At 47.0% G+C, this 17,434-nt stretch overlaps 2 protein-coding genes across 7 annotated transcripts in view; one reads left to right on the top strand and one right to left on the bottom strand.

Moving 5' to 3' along the window:
• The window catches only part of LOC119457932 (venom prothrombin activator vestarin-D1), a 28,946-nt gene extending 16,268 nt beyond the window's left edge, over positions 1-12,678 (top strand). For all 3 annotated transcript variants that reach the window (XM_049670566.1, XM_037719700.2, XM_049670565.1), the window contains 3 exons: positions 8,133-8,268; positions 8,818-8,976; positions 12,086-12,678. In XM_049670566.1, coding sequence (XP_049526523.1) covers positions 8,133-8,268; positions 8,818-8,976; positions 12,086-12,334 — 544 coding nt within the window. In that variant the 3' untranslated portion in view covers positions 12,335-12,678. The remainder of the gene's footprint in view (positions 1-8,132; positions 8,269-8,817; positions 8,977-12,085) is intronic.
• Positions 12,679-13,967: 1,289 nt separating this feature from the next.
• LOC119457931 (ATP-binding cassette subfamily G member 4-like) overlaps positions 13,968-17,434 on the bottom strand; it is a 96,850-nt gene continuing 93,383 nt past the window's right edge. For all 4 annotated transcript variants that reach the window (XM_037719697.2, XM_049670564.1, XM_037719699.2 and 1 more), the window contains exon 14: positions 13,968-16,627. In XM_037719697.2, coding sequence (XP_037575625.1) covers positions 16,268-16,627 — 360 coding nt within the window. In that variant the 3' untranslated portion in view covers positions 13,968-16,267. The remainder of the gene's footprint in view (positions 16,628-17,434) is intronic.

Here is a 17,434-nt window from a genome sequence, read left to right as displayed (position 1 = left end):
ATCACATTATCTTGGCCTGCCCTCAGGCGCTCCGGCAGGGCCGAAAAATTAAAGATGATAAGCAGCGAGAGAACGTGCTGCTCAGCTCGGCCCCCGAAGACCAACTTTGGCCGCCCAGCTGGCCGAGGATGCCGCCAGAGCCCAAGGGCTTCTGGCCGCCATCTAGGTTGCCCCCCCCCCCCCCCCCCCAAATCTTCCGGCTACCTAAATAAAAGTTATTTCTCTCTCGCTCTCTCTCTCATAAATAGAGGCCTTGGGTATAGCTACATGCTCTGAATAGGTGAACACTATCATTAAAAAACTACATCTTGGGGCCCATGCCCGCGGAGAAAATTGTAGCACATAGCTGCACGTCCAATGGTGCAATTTTAGGAGGAATCACGAATACCAACAAGTTGCTTAGCAATGATACCGACACCAATGTATTAGACAACTACACGAAGTAAGGTCCGTAGCTTTCTCGGCCGTATATATATTGCAGTTAACATTCGCTTACTAATTAAATTGACAAGCATGGTGTCAGGCACGCACAGGTAAACATGAACTGATATCACTCGATGACTGCGAACACTCGCTGCCTTGACGCTGGCTTGATGAAGAGGGCAGTCAGAGGAGGGGGGGGGGGGGGTGCGAACACTTCGTGCGGCCTCTCGCTGTGCCGCGCCTGCGAAATTTCACATTACGTGCACCTTCAACACTAGGCACACGGGGAAGCGCGAACGAAGCTATTAGCCATCTCGGCTCGCCTCAGCTTAGCACCCGCTGTAGATTACTGTCCAAGATATGCGTCGCGTGGGCCATATATTAGACAGTTACACGCACGTAGAGGCTTTGCGTAGCAAGAGCTTCTACGTGTAAGCAGTGCGCATGCGCAGAACGTAGTGGCCGCGCGCTTGTCTCACGGACGTACGTGAGATTCGATTTTTTACGTGCGTTTCTTGCGCACGTAGACAGATTCGCGCGGGGGTTTCGCGAGATCACGAACAAGCGATAGCGTGCTGAGCGCGCGCAGATGGCTTGCATGGAAACACGGCGACAGGATGACTGGTCATCTATTTCATTCCATGTCAACGATGACAGCAGATAACGCTTGCACAACAACACACTTCCGGGCATTGCGGAGACGATGACCGGCACGCATCAATGCACATCACTGGCTTCGCTGAAATACTCATCTTGAATTGAATTGTTCATATTTCCCGATAGATGTAGTTACGTGGTGCGTCGCGTACATGTATAGCTAAAAGCGTTTCAGATGGCGTGCACGTGAGGTACGTAGACTGTTCACGTTTGCGTACGTGAAGTCTCCACGTACTTGTAACTAAAACTGTCTATACACTCAGCTAAACCGCGCCGTCAGCCATGTGTAGCCACGGCCGCGCTATACTCGCGGACAACTTTCTGCGGCAATGAAGGGAATGCTACGGGCGCGTGGATGCTGCACAAGTGTTACCGCGCCAAGTAGTCCGGCAGCGTTTGACAGTGCTTTTGGTTGCTCGGAACAGACGCTGAATCGACGCAGCTTCCACGTACGACGGTTTCGCGTTTGCGCAGACGCGGAACTTTTACACTCAGTGGTGTGTTCTGTGTTATTTAACTGTTGCTAATAAGCTGTTTATGTTTTCTCTTCCAGAAGCGCTCTCACTTGTGCGCGCTTTGCCTCCGTAGCTTTCCCTTCATTGCCACAGAAAGTTGGCCGCGAGTAGTTGTCATTCTATCTTGTTAAACAACGCAAACCGAGACGAAGGGTGGCAAGAAAGGTGGGACGCGAAGACAAGCTAATACAGTCGGTTTTCATCCGCTACCACTCTGCGCTTTCTATTACTCTAGCACTACAAAACAATGATCATGAAACCTACGGTGGCTGTTACAAATTATTATAGTAAACCTCCACAGTATTCCTGGATTACGACAAAGGATTTCTAAAATTATTCATTTTGAAATTGCAGCTCGCTGAATATCGGCGAGGCTTCGGAAATGAATTCAGGCGTTGGGCGTAGATATTAGTTTACTATTTATACCTCAAAGAAAGTGGAAGGCATAAAGTGAGAGATTTGGTGCGAAAATGACCCAACGTATAGCAGGAAATTGATTAAATGATTGCTCGGCATTAGCTTCTGTAGGGACGCGTACGAATTGGGTGAGGGTGGTGTCAGCCATTGAAAGGGCACATTCCACCGCCCGCTAAATGTACTGAGCGAAAGCTTTCCGCTAAATTTAGCGATGTGCGAATCAAATTAGCATCCTGCCCGACGCTAACCCAGACCATTACCTAGACAGGTCACTTTGTCCGCGATCATTGGGGCCGCGCAAGTAATAACAATTATTCAATAAACTTTGCCGCCAACCACCAAAGTGTACGTGAGCTTTCTGCACGACACGTTTACCGTATAGTTGAACAGACTAATAAGTATACATTATTATCGAACACTGTGAGAAACACAGTGTTATGCGCAGTTGTGAGAGCAAAAATAGGGCTGAATGCCCTTTACGTTCTTCACGTGCGATGCCATGGCACCAAGCGCGCCAGAATCATGCACGATCCATGACTTGCTTCATTCTTTCGTGCAACATGCAAGCATCATCCTCATCATCATCAGCCTATTTTTTTAGGTCCACTGCAGGACGAAGGATCCTGTGATCTACAATTACCCCTGTTTTGCGCTAGCTGAATCCAATTGCCACGTGCAAATTTCCTAATTTCACCATCCCAACTAGTTTCCTGCCGTCCTCGACTGCGCTTCCCTTCTCTTGGCACCCATTCGGTAGCTCTCTTGTTCCATCGGTTATCCATCCTACGCATTACATGGCCTGCCTAGCTCCATTTTTAAAAATGCGAAGCATTTCTTGCCCGCGGCTCTGTCCGTTGTCCCGCGTCCCACACCCCCACAGCTCATGCGCGCCCCCTCCCTCCCACTCTCTCTCCTCTCCTGCGCTCCCCCCTTTCTCTCCTCTAGGAATCTTGTACGGAGCGGCGCCCGCGCGCCACACTCCCACAGCGCATGCGCGTACCCTCCCCCTCTCTCTCCTCTCCTACGCTCCCCCTTTCTCTCCTCTAAGAATCCGGAGCAGCGCGCTCTTCAGGTGGTGCGACAGCTGCATACTCCGCTGGGGGCGCCACGGTAGTTCCGCGGTATGAAAATGACGGAGCGCGCGCGCCTCATTCTCTCCCCTGTGCAGCGCCGCGATGAGCGCTCGGGCCGCTGCCGCGAAACCATCTCCCGCTCAAGCTAACCATCTCCCCGCTGCTTCGCATCCACACATGGTTCCCTTTAGCGGGAGGTGGAGTAATCTTTTTGTCTTAATGTCAATTATAATATCGGCTATCCCCGTTTGCTCTCTGATCCACACCGCTCTTTTCCTGTCTCTCAAAGTTAGGCCTAACATTTTTAACAGATAAAACAGAAGAGGATCCTGTTTGTTACTGGTGGAATGCCCATTGTGCACGAGATTATAGACGCTGAAACACCGAACCGAAGAAACTTCTTTAACCACACAAAGTCCAACGTATCATTTTTGATACGCTGAATTTGTTGCCTAAAAATTCAAATTTATGTCCTAATGTCCTAAACTAGAGCCCGTACTAGGGTTTTTGATTTGCTTAAGGACGTTTACAGTCGCGATAGTACAGTAAATAAATTACAAATTAAGTAATTACCATATTAATTATTATTTACTCAATAACATTTCATTGTTTTCCTTGTACCAATAAACATATCTCCATGACCAGAAATAAATGTAAAACACGCTGTTTTAATTGTCTTTGATGTGGAATGGTGTTTGGGCTTTGTGGGATTAAAACCATTGCTCGTACATAAGTACGCTGCATCTCTGTTTAAAAGGACAATTTCAATGGCGAAGGATAACCACGACGAAAAACGTGATAGTTTTCTACCGAAGAATTGGTAGTAAAAAGGGTGCTTTTTAGGTTTAATCGCTTTCGCAAGGCTATATCGGCACCCATGAATATTGGTGTGATGGGGTGCGTTTATTTGAAAATGAAGACACGCAAAAAGGGGTGCCCCCGCAGACACCAAGCCTCTTCAAGGACAAGTGCAATTCATCCTCCTCTTCTAGATTTAGATGCAGATGTAGGTCCTTGAAAAATACCGGCACGGACCTACTCTTCTTGGACCCTTCGACTCTAGCTCTAGCTGTTCGTACATTCGCGGATGTAGCCCGCTAGGCAAATTAGTCATACTTGCGCTTTGAGTCACGGGGATGATGGAGTTAGAGAAGAAGTTTTAGCTCGGGTGCCCTTATCTAAGTATATGGGAATGTAGGTATCGCTTTGAAGATGAAGTCTTCTTTGGAGACTTCTGATTTACTTCGGCTTCGGGTGGTCTGGGTATCTGGCTGCCACTTCCTGATCACTTTTTGAGCGCACGTAAGACGTCAAATTGAAGCTTAGAAGAAAAAAAAAGACGCACAGATTTAGTGCAGGACTATTTACGGAACCGTAATATGCGTAATTGGTGCAGGAAGGCCGATATTAAACACCCACGTGCTCGTTCGAACTGCGCGCGCCTCAAACCGGAATCGGTATAGTGTGGCTTTCCTGGACAAAAAATGTGGGCTGATCACATTCGGTGACTGCAGACAACCACTGTCCAATCGCTGGCGTGAGCAAGCGCGGCTGCAGCAGCGAACAAAGGTTGTTGCGGCTCGAGGTGGCGTTTGGGCTAAGAATCCGCCAAGCCCATTGATGAGTACGTCCAGTAGTAGGAATAAGGAAAAAATGGTTTAATTTACATTATGTACACTGGCCCCTGGTATGGTAGCCCACTCCATCAGGGGCATATTAAACGTCTGAATTCACCTCAGACACGTCAGAACTTCTCACTGAGCCAAAGGTGCCCACTTATAAAGCAGTCGTCTTCCCTAGTTGACCCGACTAGGGAATCTGATGACCTTGGTGCGGCCAATCAGAGGCGTTGTATTGTTCACAGAACTCCGCCTCTAATGTTGCATTATCGCCCTCGCCTTTGCGGCCATTGTGTGGCCATCTGGGAAACCGAGATTGTTGCCGTTCCCACGGTAGTAATTCCTCGAAGTTGACCTCTCGCATCAATCCCTGGCATCTCTGTGACGGTCAGCTTGTCATGGTCGGTGTCGGGCACTGTCGCCAGTCTGGGCGACGCTGATGAAAGGGGCTGCCTCGTGGGAAACGTCCAAGGTATGCGCTGGTCCAGGTTGAGACGTAACAAGGTTCGTGCGGTCTATCGCTTAAACGGAAACTGAGCGGCGAAAGCTGCAGCGCCTACAAAGGTAAGAGCCCTATGGAGATCGCTTTCAAGATACGGTGCCCGCGACAGCCCGCAGCCTTGCAATGTACAAGTACGCAGTTGCTAGCTGAGTGAAAGCCGTACCCACTCCCTCCCGCTCTGCCTTCCCGCTTTCCTCCTTTAGCGTGGAAGATTGAGTCGCCAGTTCCCCTTGCGCCCGGTCACAAGGTACGCAGCTAAACGTCGCCTTCCCTCCCTCCCATACCCCGCGCCCTTTCGCGCGACGGAAGACGTCGCGTTTGCTCTCTGCCGTGCGTTCGCTCTCCGTGCGTTCGCTCTCGTCCCTCGCGCGCTTTCCTGCGCACATACAGCATATGGCGTGCGGCGACGATTTTATCTGGCTTGGACTTTATACGGAACCTCACGGCGACGGCAACAGCGACGGCAGAAATCCGCTTGGAGTGTCCATATAACTGCTATCACAATAAAAAACTGAAACCATCGACAATTTATATTCTTAGCCTGTTGTTGATTCGCAAACTACATAAATAATCGTTTAGAAATTTCATTCCGACTATCAGGTATACCTGCACATTCTCAAAATATTATTTCCTTCGCAACTTCTATATTGGGCTTTAGCCACGGGAATGTCTGTGTGACCTTTATGATGCAAGGAGGATACCATGTGAATTTTCTGAATCGATAACTATATGCGTCGCAAAATTGTCGACAGTATTCGAAATTATTTTATTACCACTAAAGTTGCTGTCTTTTCAGCGTGCGAGCGAGGCGCGTTTTAACGGAGAGCGAACGCATGGCAGACAGCAAACGCGACGCTTCCGTCGCGCGAAAGGCCATGGGGGGATGGAAGCGAGGGAGGGGGGCGCTGTTGTGCTGCGGAACCACGGTGTAAGAATACACCTTGTCAGGAACCAACCGCGCATTTGGCGACCCGGAGCAAGGGGATCTGGCGATTCAATTTCGCGCGCGAAAGGAGGAAAGGGGGAAGGCAGCGCGGGAGGCCCGGGGTGCGGCTTCTACTCTGCCAGAAACTGTGCACTTGTACTTTGCGTTGCTGCAAGCGGTCGCGCGCAGCGTATCTTGAAACCGATCTGCACCTTTGTATGCGCTGTGCTTTCGCCGCTCAGTTTCCGTTGAAACGATAGACCGCACGAATCTTCGCTCACTGCTGCTGCGCGCTTGCTCACGCCAGCGTTTTGACAGCGGTTGTCTGCGGTCATCGATTGTGATCTATTCATGTTTGATTGTAAGCGCTGACACCATGTTGTTAATTCAGTTCAAGCGAATGTGTCCAAGTTTACATACAGCCGATAAAACTACTATCCTTACTACGTAAAGGTCTCTACTAATTTGCTATCGTAATTGATGCTTCGCCTTTCGGGCGAAACTGCAACTTTTTGTAAAAAGGAGTATCAGTCCTTCTATAGTTAACTTATTTCTACATTATTACGAGAATTTGCACTTAACCTTGTCTTACTTTCTGTTTTAAGTTTTTTTTACCCTTTTCATTTTAACCACCGGCTTCATGGCCAATCGCCCGTCGTGGGTAAGCGCCTACATAGAATGAGGAGCAAGCAAGCAAGCAAGCTAGCTTCCGCTCCATCTCGCCGTAACGTCCTGGACTTTGAGAGCTTCAGTTTAAGCCTAGTTAATTTTTTATCATTTACCATACACTACTTTGTATTAAAAAAAAAGAAACTAAAGACTGAACATAGCAAGCTTCAAGAATGAATGAAGGAACAACTTTATTTGTCAGGATTAAAACCCTGCAGATCTGCGGGGGTGGAAGGCGACAGAGATATCTACTCGTGGTAGAGTTCCATCACCTCCACGGCCCAGCACAGGACCTCGTCCTGCAGATCAGGCTCCGGAGCTGTCTAGGACAGCTCCCCACAGCTCCACAATCTTAAGGCGGGGGGGGGGGGGGAGGGGTGGTCGGGGCTCTTTAGAAGTATGTGGTTATAGTTAGCATAAGGGACTGCGCAACGATGGCAGCTGGGATCGAGAAATTGATCGGGGTGTAGTTTATTCAGGAGTGACGGAGTAGTGATGGTGTCTGCAGTTGTCTCCATAGGATTTCCAATTCCTTCAAGCTGGGGACGAGTGAGAGGGGGTAAAGTGCATCGAGATGACTTGTAGTGTTGGCAGATGTCATGATATGTAATGAGTCTATCGCGCGAGGCGGTGGCCTCAGCCTCCCCTTGTGCTTGTCTGTGTCCGGTTCGTGAAACCTCGGTCACAAGCATGGGCAGCTTCGTTGCCTGGCAGGCCCTCGTGCGCAGGAGCCCAAGCGAGTGTAACTTCCGATTAAACTACTGATTTGCGTGCGATGCTTCCAGCCAGTTTGCCGATTCACCCGGCTTCATAGTCGTACACGGCTGATTTAGACTAGCTGATTACAGTGGTGGCTGAGGGGATAGTGAGAGCCAGATAGCTGATTGTGATAGTTAGGTTAGGTTAGGTTAGGTTCTCACTATCTGGCTCTCTATCACTATCTATATATAGTAGTTTGCCTCTTCTGCCTCCTCTGAGAAGGGGGTGCATATAGAGGCCGCAGCCACCAGCTGGCCTTGTGGAGTTACTGCCACATTTGCTGAGCAATGACGGCCCGGCTTCGAAAAGACAGCTTAAAATCCATGACGTCACATTGACGTAATGACGCTGGGGTGTAGGCGCGGAATTTAAGAAATAGAATTTCGAAGATCATTTTAACTTCTAATAACCAAATTCTTAACGCCAAATAATAAATATGGAGTTTTGAAGGACAACTGTATTAGTATGAATTGATTCAGTATTTTTCTTAAGTGTCTCTCTAATGTTTTAAAAACCTCGGTTGTAACAAATGTGCTATAAAGCTAGCGAAAAAAAAAACAATGCTGCCCACAGGAGGCTGTTGGTTCATCCGGAGTTCGACGACCGCACGCTGGACAACGACATTGCCCTGATTGAACTGCGGGCAGCCATCCAGTACAGCTCGCGTCTGAGTCCCATCTGCCTTGGAGACTCGCAGTTCATCGAACAGGCAGGTGTCACACTCTTGCCTACGGACCAACAGTCTCTGTGAAACACGCAAGGGACACGGCAATTTTACACTTTAATGCAGTGGCTGTTACGATTTCTCTCAGTGCATGATGGGGCCGTTAATATACCTCGTATACTTTTCGTTCGGTCGTGCATATTTCTCAAAATATAACAAATTTCACATAGCACATGCAGTTCCACTTCTTCGGATGCTTTATTGGACGAGATTAAGGTTGTCTGCATGATAAATCGCGGTGTCCTGTTAGGTAAAACAACAAAGCTTCCCTAATTACATTTATTTAATTATCCACTTTAGTGCACGTGTTTTAATTAGATAAATAAAGGACCAGAGGCGTTCGAAGCCCACCACATGTCGTGTTTCTTTGCAGGCGTGTTGCATCGGGACGGCAAACCCTATAATTTTGTTGCTCTTATTGATCTTATCAATAAGATAAGACCAATAAGATAAGAAAGATCCTTCTCTTTATTCTTCTCTTCTCTAATTCTCTTGCAACTTTGCACACACTGTGCGACTTTTCTCCGTGTGCAGATGGTGTTTCACGCTGCTAAGCCCGTGCTGGGTTTCGCCAGCGGCTGGGGTCGTGTGAACATCAAGGGCCCTCGACCGGAAAATCTTCAGGAAGTGCGACTGCCTGTGCTGAGCAAGCAGGTCTGCCTAGAATCGTCCCCCGCTGCGGTTCGAAAGAAGGTAAGTGAGTGGACGTTTAGCAACCTCCGATTGTGAGCGTAGTATGTCCGCCCTTGAGCTTATAAAACGGTCAACCTTGTACAACGCGGTCTTTCAGCTCTGGCGCGGAAAGTAAAAAGAACAAATCGGGTGCATGCGAAATTTCTGATTCGTGAGTTGTCTTCTACCTTGTGGAAGTTTCGCAGATAGAAATATGGTCTCTTTAATGAAGTGTGAACATGTTTGCATGGCTGAAGGCGAGGCACGCTATTCTAGGTGTTGGGTGAAAGGTATCATGCACGCAGTGATAAGGCAAACGCACAAACGGCACACACACCCATAGACGGGCACACACTCAAACTGTTCACAAAGTATCGTTGAGGCCAGCAATTAAAAAAAAAATTGGCTGCATATGTGCTTGCTTCGGTGCAAATGACGTCGAAAGACGATAGTCTTCTGCCGCCCCTGATAAGTAACACGCTCTATTCTCCCCCTCCCACCCCTTTCCTCTCACTCCTCCCATGATGGATGCAATGATGGTTTTCCTGAATTCAATTCAAATTTCCCGCGTTCGCCCTGTTCTCGCGCCATCTGTTGGGACCTTTTAATATGTTGGCTTAAAGCCCGCTATGGAGCCGCAGCTTCAGTCGGCTTGTTCTTAACGCTTAGCGTCTCTTCGACACCATTTCTAACGCGTCGATTTTCCACTTACTAACGTAAAAAAACAGCCCAATGTGTATTCTGAATTAAATGAACGCTGCGCATCACGGTTATGTACATATATTTTGCCTCAAATAGGCCTGAGGTTTTCTTTGCGCTGTATAATGTTGACGTGTATGACCCCGTGCCACCAGTGCTAGTAGCTTGGTTGGTTTTGGCCAGGCGGTTTAATCGGTATTGGCGGGCGGTTGAATCGAGTGACAGACAGACAAAGTTTTTCGCGTTTAGGTATCCCAAGAAAGACTATCGTCTTTAATAATAATGCAGTATCTTTCGTCGCACGCAAAGCGTAAGTGGTGTTTCGTCATGGAGCAAGGCTGTCCTGCTTTCATTGTTGAGGTACAAATGCAACGCGGCCATCTGAGGTTGTCTGATGAATACCGACTGCAGCCACATAAAACATGCGGTGAGGCCTCAGAAGCCCTGCACACGGAACACGTCAGCGAGTGTAATAAGCAATGATGCATTTAAAGTAGTACTGAAAAGTTATGAATCACGTTTTATGAAGTATCACGCGGCCGTTATCACCTACGTTTCCCAATGTTAATTACGACATAAATATGCGTTACACAAGCTTTATATTCAATGGAAAAGGGCGCAATCGTAAATGCAATATATCGCCATATCTTAACCTTCCTGGCTCAGTTGGGTGCGTCGCAAATAAATATTGAATCCTTGTTTTTTTTTTTCGTTTTTCTCATGCGTTATACGATCATTCCCGGTGTTCTCCCTGAACTAAACGAGGCACCTGACCAATGTTTTGTGAACGTAAGGACCAGGTTATAGTGATGTGTAGGCGAAGTACAAAGAGGGTGGGTTGACAGCGCGTTATGAACGTGTCTTGCGAGTGGCGCAGAATTTTGCTCGTTTCTCTGGCAAAACTTTGAGAAGCTGGCGCGAACACTACGGCAGATCTCAGTGTAATGTGAAACGCTTGTGCATCAACGACAGCCCTTACAAAAAAAAAATCTTAGTGTCGTGTTCGAAACTGTCATGCAGATGTTTTCAGCTGTGCTTTCCAGTGTCCCCATATAAGATACGTCAAGTTTATATTTCGTAGAAATAAGGCTCATGTTACGTGCACTGTGTGGCGAAACTGTGGTGTTCCTGGCCTAATTAAGACGCGTTACAAATAACTACTGAACCGTCGTTTTCTCTGCTTTTTATGGGTTATAACAGGTTCGTAGTAGCTATCCCCGGTGTCCTCGGTGAAGTAAACAAGGCAACTTGTTTATATTTGCTTAAACTTATGGGCAGGTTGGGGATAATGCGTAGGCGAAGTTAAAAGGGGCGGGTTGACTGCTGCCTTTACAATAATTACTTCTGAAAGCGTTCCAGGGCGTTATCATTCTGTTTTACGAATGGTCCAGAATTTAGCACATTTCTCTGGGAGAAATGTGAACGCAACGCGTATCAGATTTATTGCAAATGGGTAAAAGGGTGAGGGGGGTTGCTATGCTGTTGCGAAGTAAAATTTCTGTAGATAAAAATGAATTACTTCCGCTTCGATAATTCCTTAGCAAGTGATCAAAACAGTAACTATGTGGTCACGATTTCAAACTTTCAAACTAACCGACCGTATACGGCCAACATTTACAGTGTGGGATTTAATTGCTCGCAACAGAAATTGGTATTGCAACTGATCAAAAGAAACGACCTGGCGGAAAATTAAGTTGTCATTCTGCAAGATCGCACAAGTCTGCTGTAATTTTTACACTTGAAATTAGGCTGTTTGGTTGCTGTTTGTAGGCTTACTGTGATGTTCTGAACGAGAAATACATTCGGTTGCTCGATGAGGCAAGCAATAATTGCTGGGTTATCAAAAATGCATCAATCAGTTGGGGGTTGTTTTAGGGAGGAGAGCAGATATTTGTTTCTTTGCAAGAGAACGAATTTCCTGGCCAGTAATAATTGTTTTACAGGCTATACTGTTTCATAGCACCATTATTGTCATGAATATGTCAGAATATGAAAATGTTAGCGGTGTCACCATAAACATAGTACGGATGTCATGATATTCTGTTCTTGTATTTCGGTAGCTTACTCGTTCCACTTAATTTGTGCTTTTGACGTACTATGCCAGGATAGGCAGAAACAGCTGCATAGAGTTTTAATAAAGCATATTTGGAGCCAAAATTATTGTTCTAAACCGCCAACCAAGGAAAGGGTACTTAGCTGTGCTCTACTACACGCAGATTGAACCGACGACGCTCTTTATTTGTATGTATATCTCACAGAGCAGTGCCGACTGAAGTATAGCTGACTGAAAGTAATATTTAAAGAGGAAAAGGTAAGAGGAAACCGTCAGCTAGAGAGCAAGGGTGTATCCGGGGATTGCTGAGAGAGGCCGTCGTCCTGCAGGTGACTTATATTGCCCGATAAAAGAACCAATCAAATCCTACACCCACAGATCACGGACAATATGTTCTGCGCCGGCTACGATGACCAGCCGGTGGTGATGGACACATGCGAAGGCGACAGCGGGGGTCCACTCGTGGTGGAGCTTCAGGGTACCTGGTACCTCGTGGGCATCGTGAGCTGGTCGCACCAGGGCAAGTGTGGCGTCCCCGGCCGGTACGGGTTCTACACCAAAGTCAACAACTACAATGCGTGGATCGTGGACACCGTCAAGTCCTCAAGAACCGGCGGCGCAACCTGAACGCTTCGGTGCTGCTTAAAGTGCACTCACACAAACATAGGCGTGCGCACAGGGGTACCAGAAGTCCATGCCGTCCCCACCTTCCACCCGCCCTGGCCTGATTGGGGGGGGGGGGGGGGGGGGGGCGTGCAAAGAGTGCAAAGTCGTTATTTCAATGTCCCATGAACACCTTTGACAGTTGTTGTTGCCTTTTCTTGAATAGGGCATTGCACTGCCCAGCTATGGCTTCGATCATTGAGCACTGGTCAAGAGAACGCAAGTCCTTGCATTTAAATAGGTGAGGAGGGAATCTGTAAGCGCTAAAACGTTTATTCCGATTATCCGTATTTGTTAGCATCCCGAGCTAAAAGTTGCGTACTGTCTTGACACGCACAATAGAAGATTTTTGTGGAGGCTGTTTTTCAGTTCTAAGGAAGATGTAATTTTTTTCAGTGTCGTTTTGCTATAATGAATGTTCTGTAACAAAACCTAGACATTTATGACGCGGTGCGACTATCAACACCTTGTAGATTTTCTTTTGCAGAAAGATAAAGCCGTTAATATTGTTTTTTTGCACCATTTGGTAGTATAGTGCCTGGTGCATGGTTGCATGTCGTTTAACATAACCTGCGGACAATATACACATTGCACAACAGCCTAACATATTAGAAGGTGGAAGGACATTTAGCAGTCATTAAATAAATAAATATAATTTTCTATTGTGACGTTTCGTTGCTCGTCGCCTATCGGCAAAAAAATTCCAGGGTGGATAACAGGCGCGAATGAAAGTAGATGGAGGGGGAGGGGCGCTGCAAGATCGCTTAACCCCCTAATGAGAAGCTGTGAGCACACCTATGGACAGAAATAGATTATTTTTGATTTTCCATATGAGTTCATGGGTTCTTTCCTGCTTTCTACCTGCAACTACTTCTCGGAAAGCTGGTAGGCCCAAAGAACATATTATTTCGAGTAGAGAAATGGGCCCGTATTCGAAAAAAGTCCGAGTTTCGCAGAAAAGGCGCAACCATTGATAGCGATAGCAAAGTAATTCACAATTAAACGAAGTGAACTTCATAGTGTCAGGGGCCATATCGATTGCAGTAAACATTATCTTATTAAGCAAACAAGCGTTTTAGTCACGAGCGCAGAGACAAACATGAAGACATCGGACTCGACGACTGCGAACACTCGCTGTAAAAACGCTGTCGTGATCAGGAGCGTACGCAGCGGAGAGTGACACGCATCGTGATGCCGCTCGCTTCAGCGCGTCTCCGAAACTTCGATGACGCGACACCCAACACTAGGCGCTTGGGAAGACAGCCCGTATGATGCCACCAGCCGGATCGCCCTCAGCCATGGCACCCACAGAAAACGACATACGGTACGCGGACCGCGTATGCACTCAGCCGTGCGCACAGTAATGCGCAGCCACGGCCGAGCTAGAGGAAGAGACTCGCGCTCTCCTACTCTGCGAGCGGTTGATCACGTGACCTTCTGCGTTGGGTGCGAAGGACGACGCTGCGCATCAAGCCACCATCCTTATCGGCTCACATTTGCACGCTTGCCTTCGTAGCCGCTGTACGCAGGTCGTGAGCAGCTCATTCATATCACATTTGTACTTTAAGCGAACACTACGGGGATGGCTATAGCGACAATTCGCCTGGAGTGTTGCTATCGCAAACGCATTAGCGCTAAATGTACACGTTGGGCAAGGTGCCTGCCGATGCTGACAAAGATAATTTGCGTAGGCGACCGGCCAGTAGGAAATAGAACTTACGATCAAAAAGCTTTGCAAGTACTGTCCTTATTTATTGAATATTGACACTACTTAGAGGAAAGAACAAGCGTAAAAAACGTTTCACCACCGCACGGTCGCCCAGCTTTGCTAACAGTTTTGGAACCTTTCCATAACCTCTGATAAGTTGCAGTGTTTTGAAGTGCGCATATACCTATAAGGTGGGAATGTTTAACACGATTATTGACCACATATTCAAAAAGACCTTGGAGCATATCAACGCACAAATGCCACAAAATGATGTTTTGCACGAAAAGAAGTTTGCACAAACTTTCTGCATGAATAGTAGTGCCATACTGACATTTATATTTGTAAAAACCATAAACACACAGACACAGAGAAAACAAGTGGCTATTTACAAAATATAAAGCGCTTTATGAAGACGACTGAAATGTAAGCATTTCCTTTGGGTTATATATCACAGCTTTGAGAATCCAACTATATTCGTGAGAATAAAAGCCCGACCGCAGGAATGGTACTTTAAGTAACAAGAAAAATAAGGACACAAACCCCAGACAAAATCTTTTTTTGGGGGGTCACACCCTTACTACTTTTTTGTGCCGTCTTCTTTAGCGACCACAACAGCGTTTGTCCCATCTTAGACGACCTTCATGCTTAGATGAACGCATTTCCTCCTTAACGATAGTTTCAGCGTAATCTCAAATATAATCCCAGCCACGGCGGCCGCATTTCGATGGGGGCGAAATGCGAAAACACCCGTGTATTTAGATTTAGGTGCACGTTAAAGAACCCCAGGTGGTCGAAATTTCCGGAGTCCCCCACTACGGCGTGCCTCATAATCAGATCGTGGTTTTGGCACGTAAAACCCCACTAATCTAATCTCAAATATAAACGTCGAGTGTGAAAATGTGTCAGGTTGAACATTTTGTTGGCTATAGTCAAGAACTGCGGCACATGTAGCGCATGGCATAATTGTTCTGGTCGGAAAATTTATCTGGAAAAGGGCAATTTTAGAGAGCTACAAGAATAGGACATTTGTTCCTTAAGGTTCCCGTGGTAACGAGAAAGGCTTAACAATTAAGAGCTTAAGATAATCAGTAGCACTTATGCTTTCCGTATTCTGCGACGTAGACTTCTTATCACGAGACGTGTATGACTTGTGCACTGTTTGACTCGTCTTTATCACTTTACCTCCCCCCTTTTTAAAAATTATTGCAGTAAAATTTATATCTTGACTTTGAAGGTTGGTGTTCTAGTCATCACGCGCATTCTGCTGCTAGGTGGAGGGAGCGCGCAACTAACGCACGCTATGTGGCTTGACAAAATAAATGGTTGGGTGAGTTGGTGAATAGTTATTGCCAACTAGCGCATTACCACAGACAGGGGTGGACAGTCACAAAAGGCTTAGCCCTTGTCTATACTTTTAATCTTTCCATTCGCGTGTGCCTTAACACGCAATTTTCCAATAAGAGAAACTATGTGATTCGTGCGATGGTAAAGAAGGCATGTACCAAGCGGGAAAACGTGCAGTACAGCTCGGCCAAAGTGTTTGTTCGGTTACGTTGTTTTCACGAAGTTATATAAAAAGAATACATACAAAGATAAGGCACAGTCATCAGATAGCACTGACACAACTGCATACTTTCCTTTTCACGAGCGCGATAGCATTGTCTCGGCTATCGGGCAAGCATTGCCTCGACATCAACAGCTTCTTAAAAAAAAAAACATTGTTTGTTCTTGTTTTGCGGGTCACACGTGCCCCGTCTTCCACATTTACCTTATCTTTGAATATAGGTACGTGTTTTCTTTTTTTTTCACATGAGCTTCTGGATTTTTCATACGCCCCGGCATAACATAAAAAAAATACTTCCCGGTGAATCTGCTGAAATGCAGTAAACTACACCGATGATCGTGCCAGCGACCACGGCCTTGGATGGTCCAACACCTTGTTCATTGCGCCATTGCGGTGCCCGATGTGTGTTGAAATCATGTCTCATGCACGCACACACGCACGCACACAAGGAAATGTCTATTCTCGCACACGCCTCGTTTGTACAAGTCCTTCCTAAAGGCTCGCGTATAGTCACTTCACGTTCAGGAGCACCCACTGGTCGTGAGGAATGTCCAACAGTAGGTGCAACAGTGAACTTCGCCTGCCAGTCACTCGAGTTTCTGGTTTTTCCATTGCCTCTGGCTTCCTAAAACGTCCTCTTCACTCTCATTCTGAGTGCCACATAGGTGGCCACGTTGAGGAGCACAACAAACACGAGGAGCGCGCCGGCACACACTTCCACGCTGACTTCGTTGAGGCCCAAGAAGCTGACGAACTCGGAAGGCTCCGTGAACAGGCACGGCACGGAACCTTCCTTCTGATCGCTGCACTCCAGCTCGGGCCTGTCGTATCCGTAGACGCTGAGTATGCACCCTTCGTACGCGTACCGCACGAATGACACGTAAGATATCCAGTGCAGATAACTGGGCATTGCCTTCAGCGTGACCACAAATCCGCTGAACAGAAGCATCGGAATGGCGATAGCAGGCGCCAGGAATACGGCGACCTGGAAGAGTGACAGAGCACACCATGTAAGGAGATCAGAATTCAGCACTTGAACATTGAAAGAAAAGTGAAGGTATGTATACAAGGGTGTCGAATTTATCTACCTTCACAGCTTGAGAAATGGGGAAGTACGGAACGGTAGCGTGCCTTTCCACTGAGATTCCGGGCCTAATATCTCCCGTGGCAATCGAACAAAAAGTGAGACATCTATTCCCCCTCCCCCGTTCCTTTCTTGATTTCTATGACCCCTGCCCACTTTTGACGCCTTTTGGACGATACGAGAAAATTCTGCAGCACAGCTGGGCTGTTTCTAAAATAATCAGCGGCAATGGCCACAGTGTACACAGAGAAAATATCCATAGGGTGACAAATGCCAGAGTGACAAATGCCTGACAACGCATCTTTTATATTAAAAAAAAACGCCATATAAAGAAATCAGCTGTAAAGCATCAGTTTATTACACGATCGCTCATGTTCGACACAGCTTCCTTTAAGGGTTTTATTTTCTCGCTTTCATCATCATCATCATCATCATCAGCCTATATTTATGTCCACTGCAGGGCGAAGGCCTCTCCAAGTGATCTCCAATTAACCATGTCTTGCGCTAGCTAATTGCAACTTGCGCCTGCTAATTTCTAACTTCATCACTCCACCTAGTTTTCTGCCGTCCTCGACTGCGCTTCCCTTCTCTTGGTATCCATTCTGTAAATCGTATGGTCCACCGGTTATCCATCCTACGCATGCATGGCCTGCCCAGCTTCATTTTTTGTCTTAATGTCAATAAGAATATCGGCTATTCCCGTTTGAT

The sequence above is a fragment of the Dermacentor silvarum genome, chromosome 7 (genome assembly GCF_013339745.2).
Source record: "Dermacentor silvarum isolate Dsil-2018 chromosome 7, BIME_Dsil_1.4, whole genome shotgun sequence".
NCBI classification, from domain to species: Eukaryota; Metazoa; Arthropoda; class Arachnida; order Ixodida; family Ixodidae; genus Dermacentor; species Dermacentor silvarum.
The sequence above is the reverse complement of the archived record's forward strand: the minus strand, read 5'-3'. Positions and strand labels throughout refer to the sequence as shown.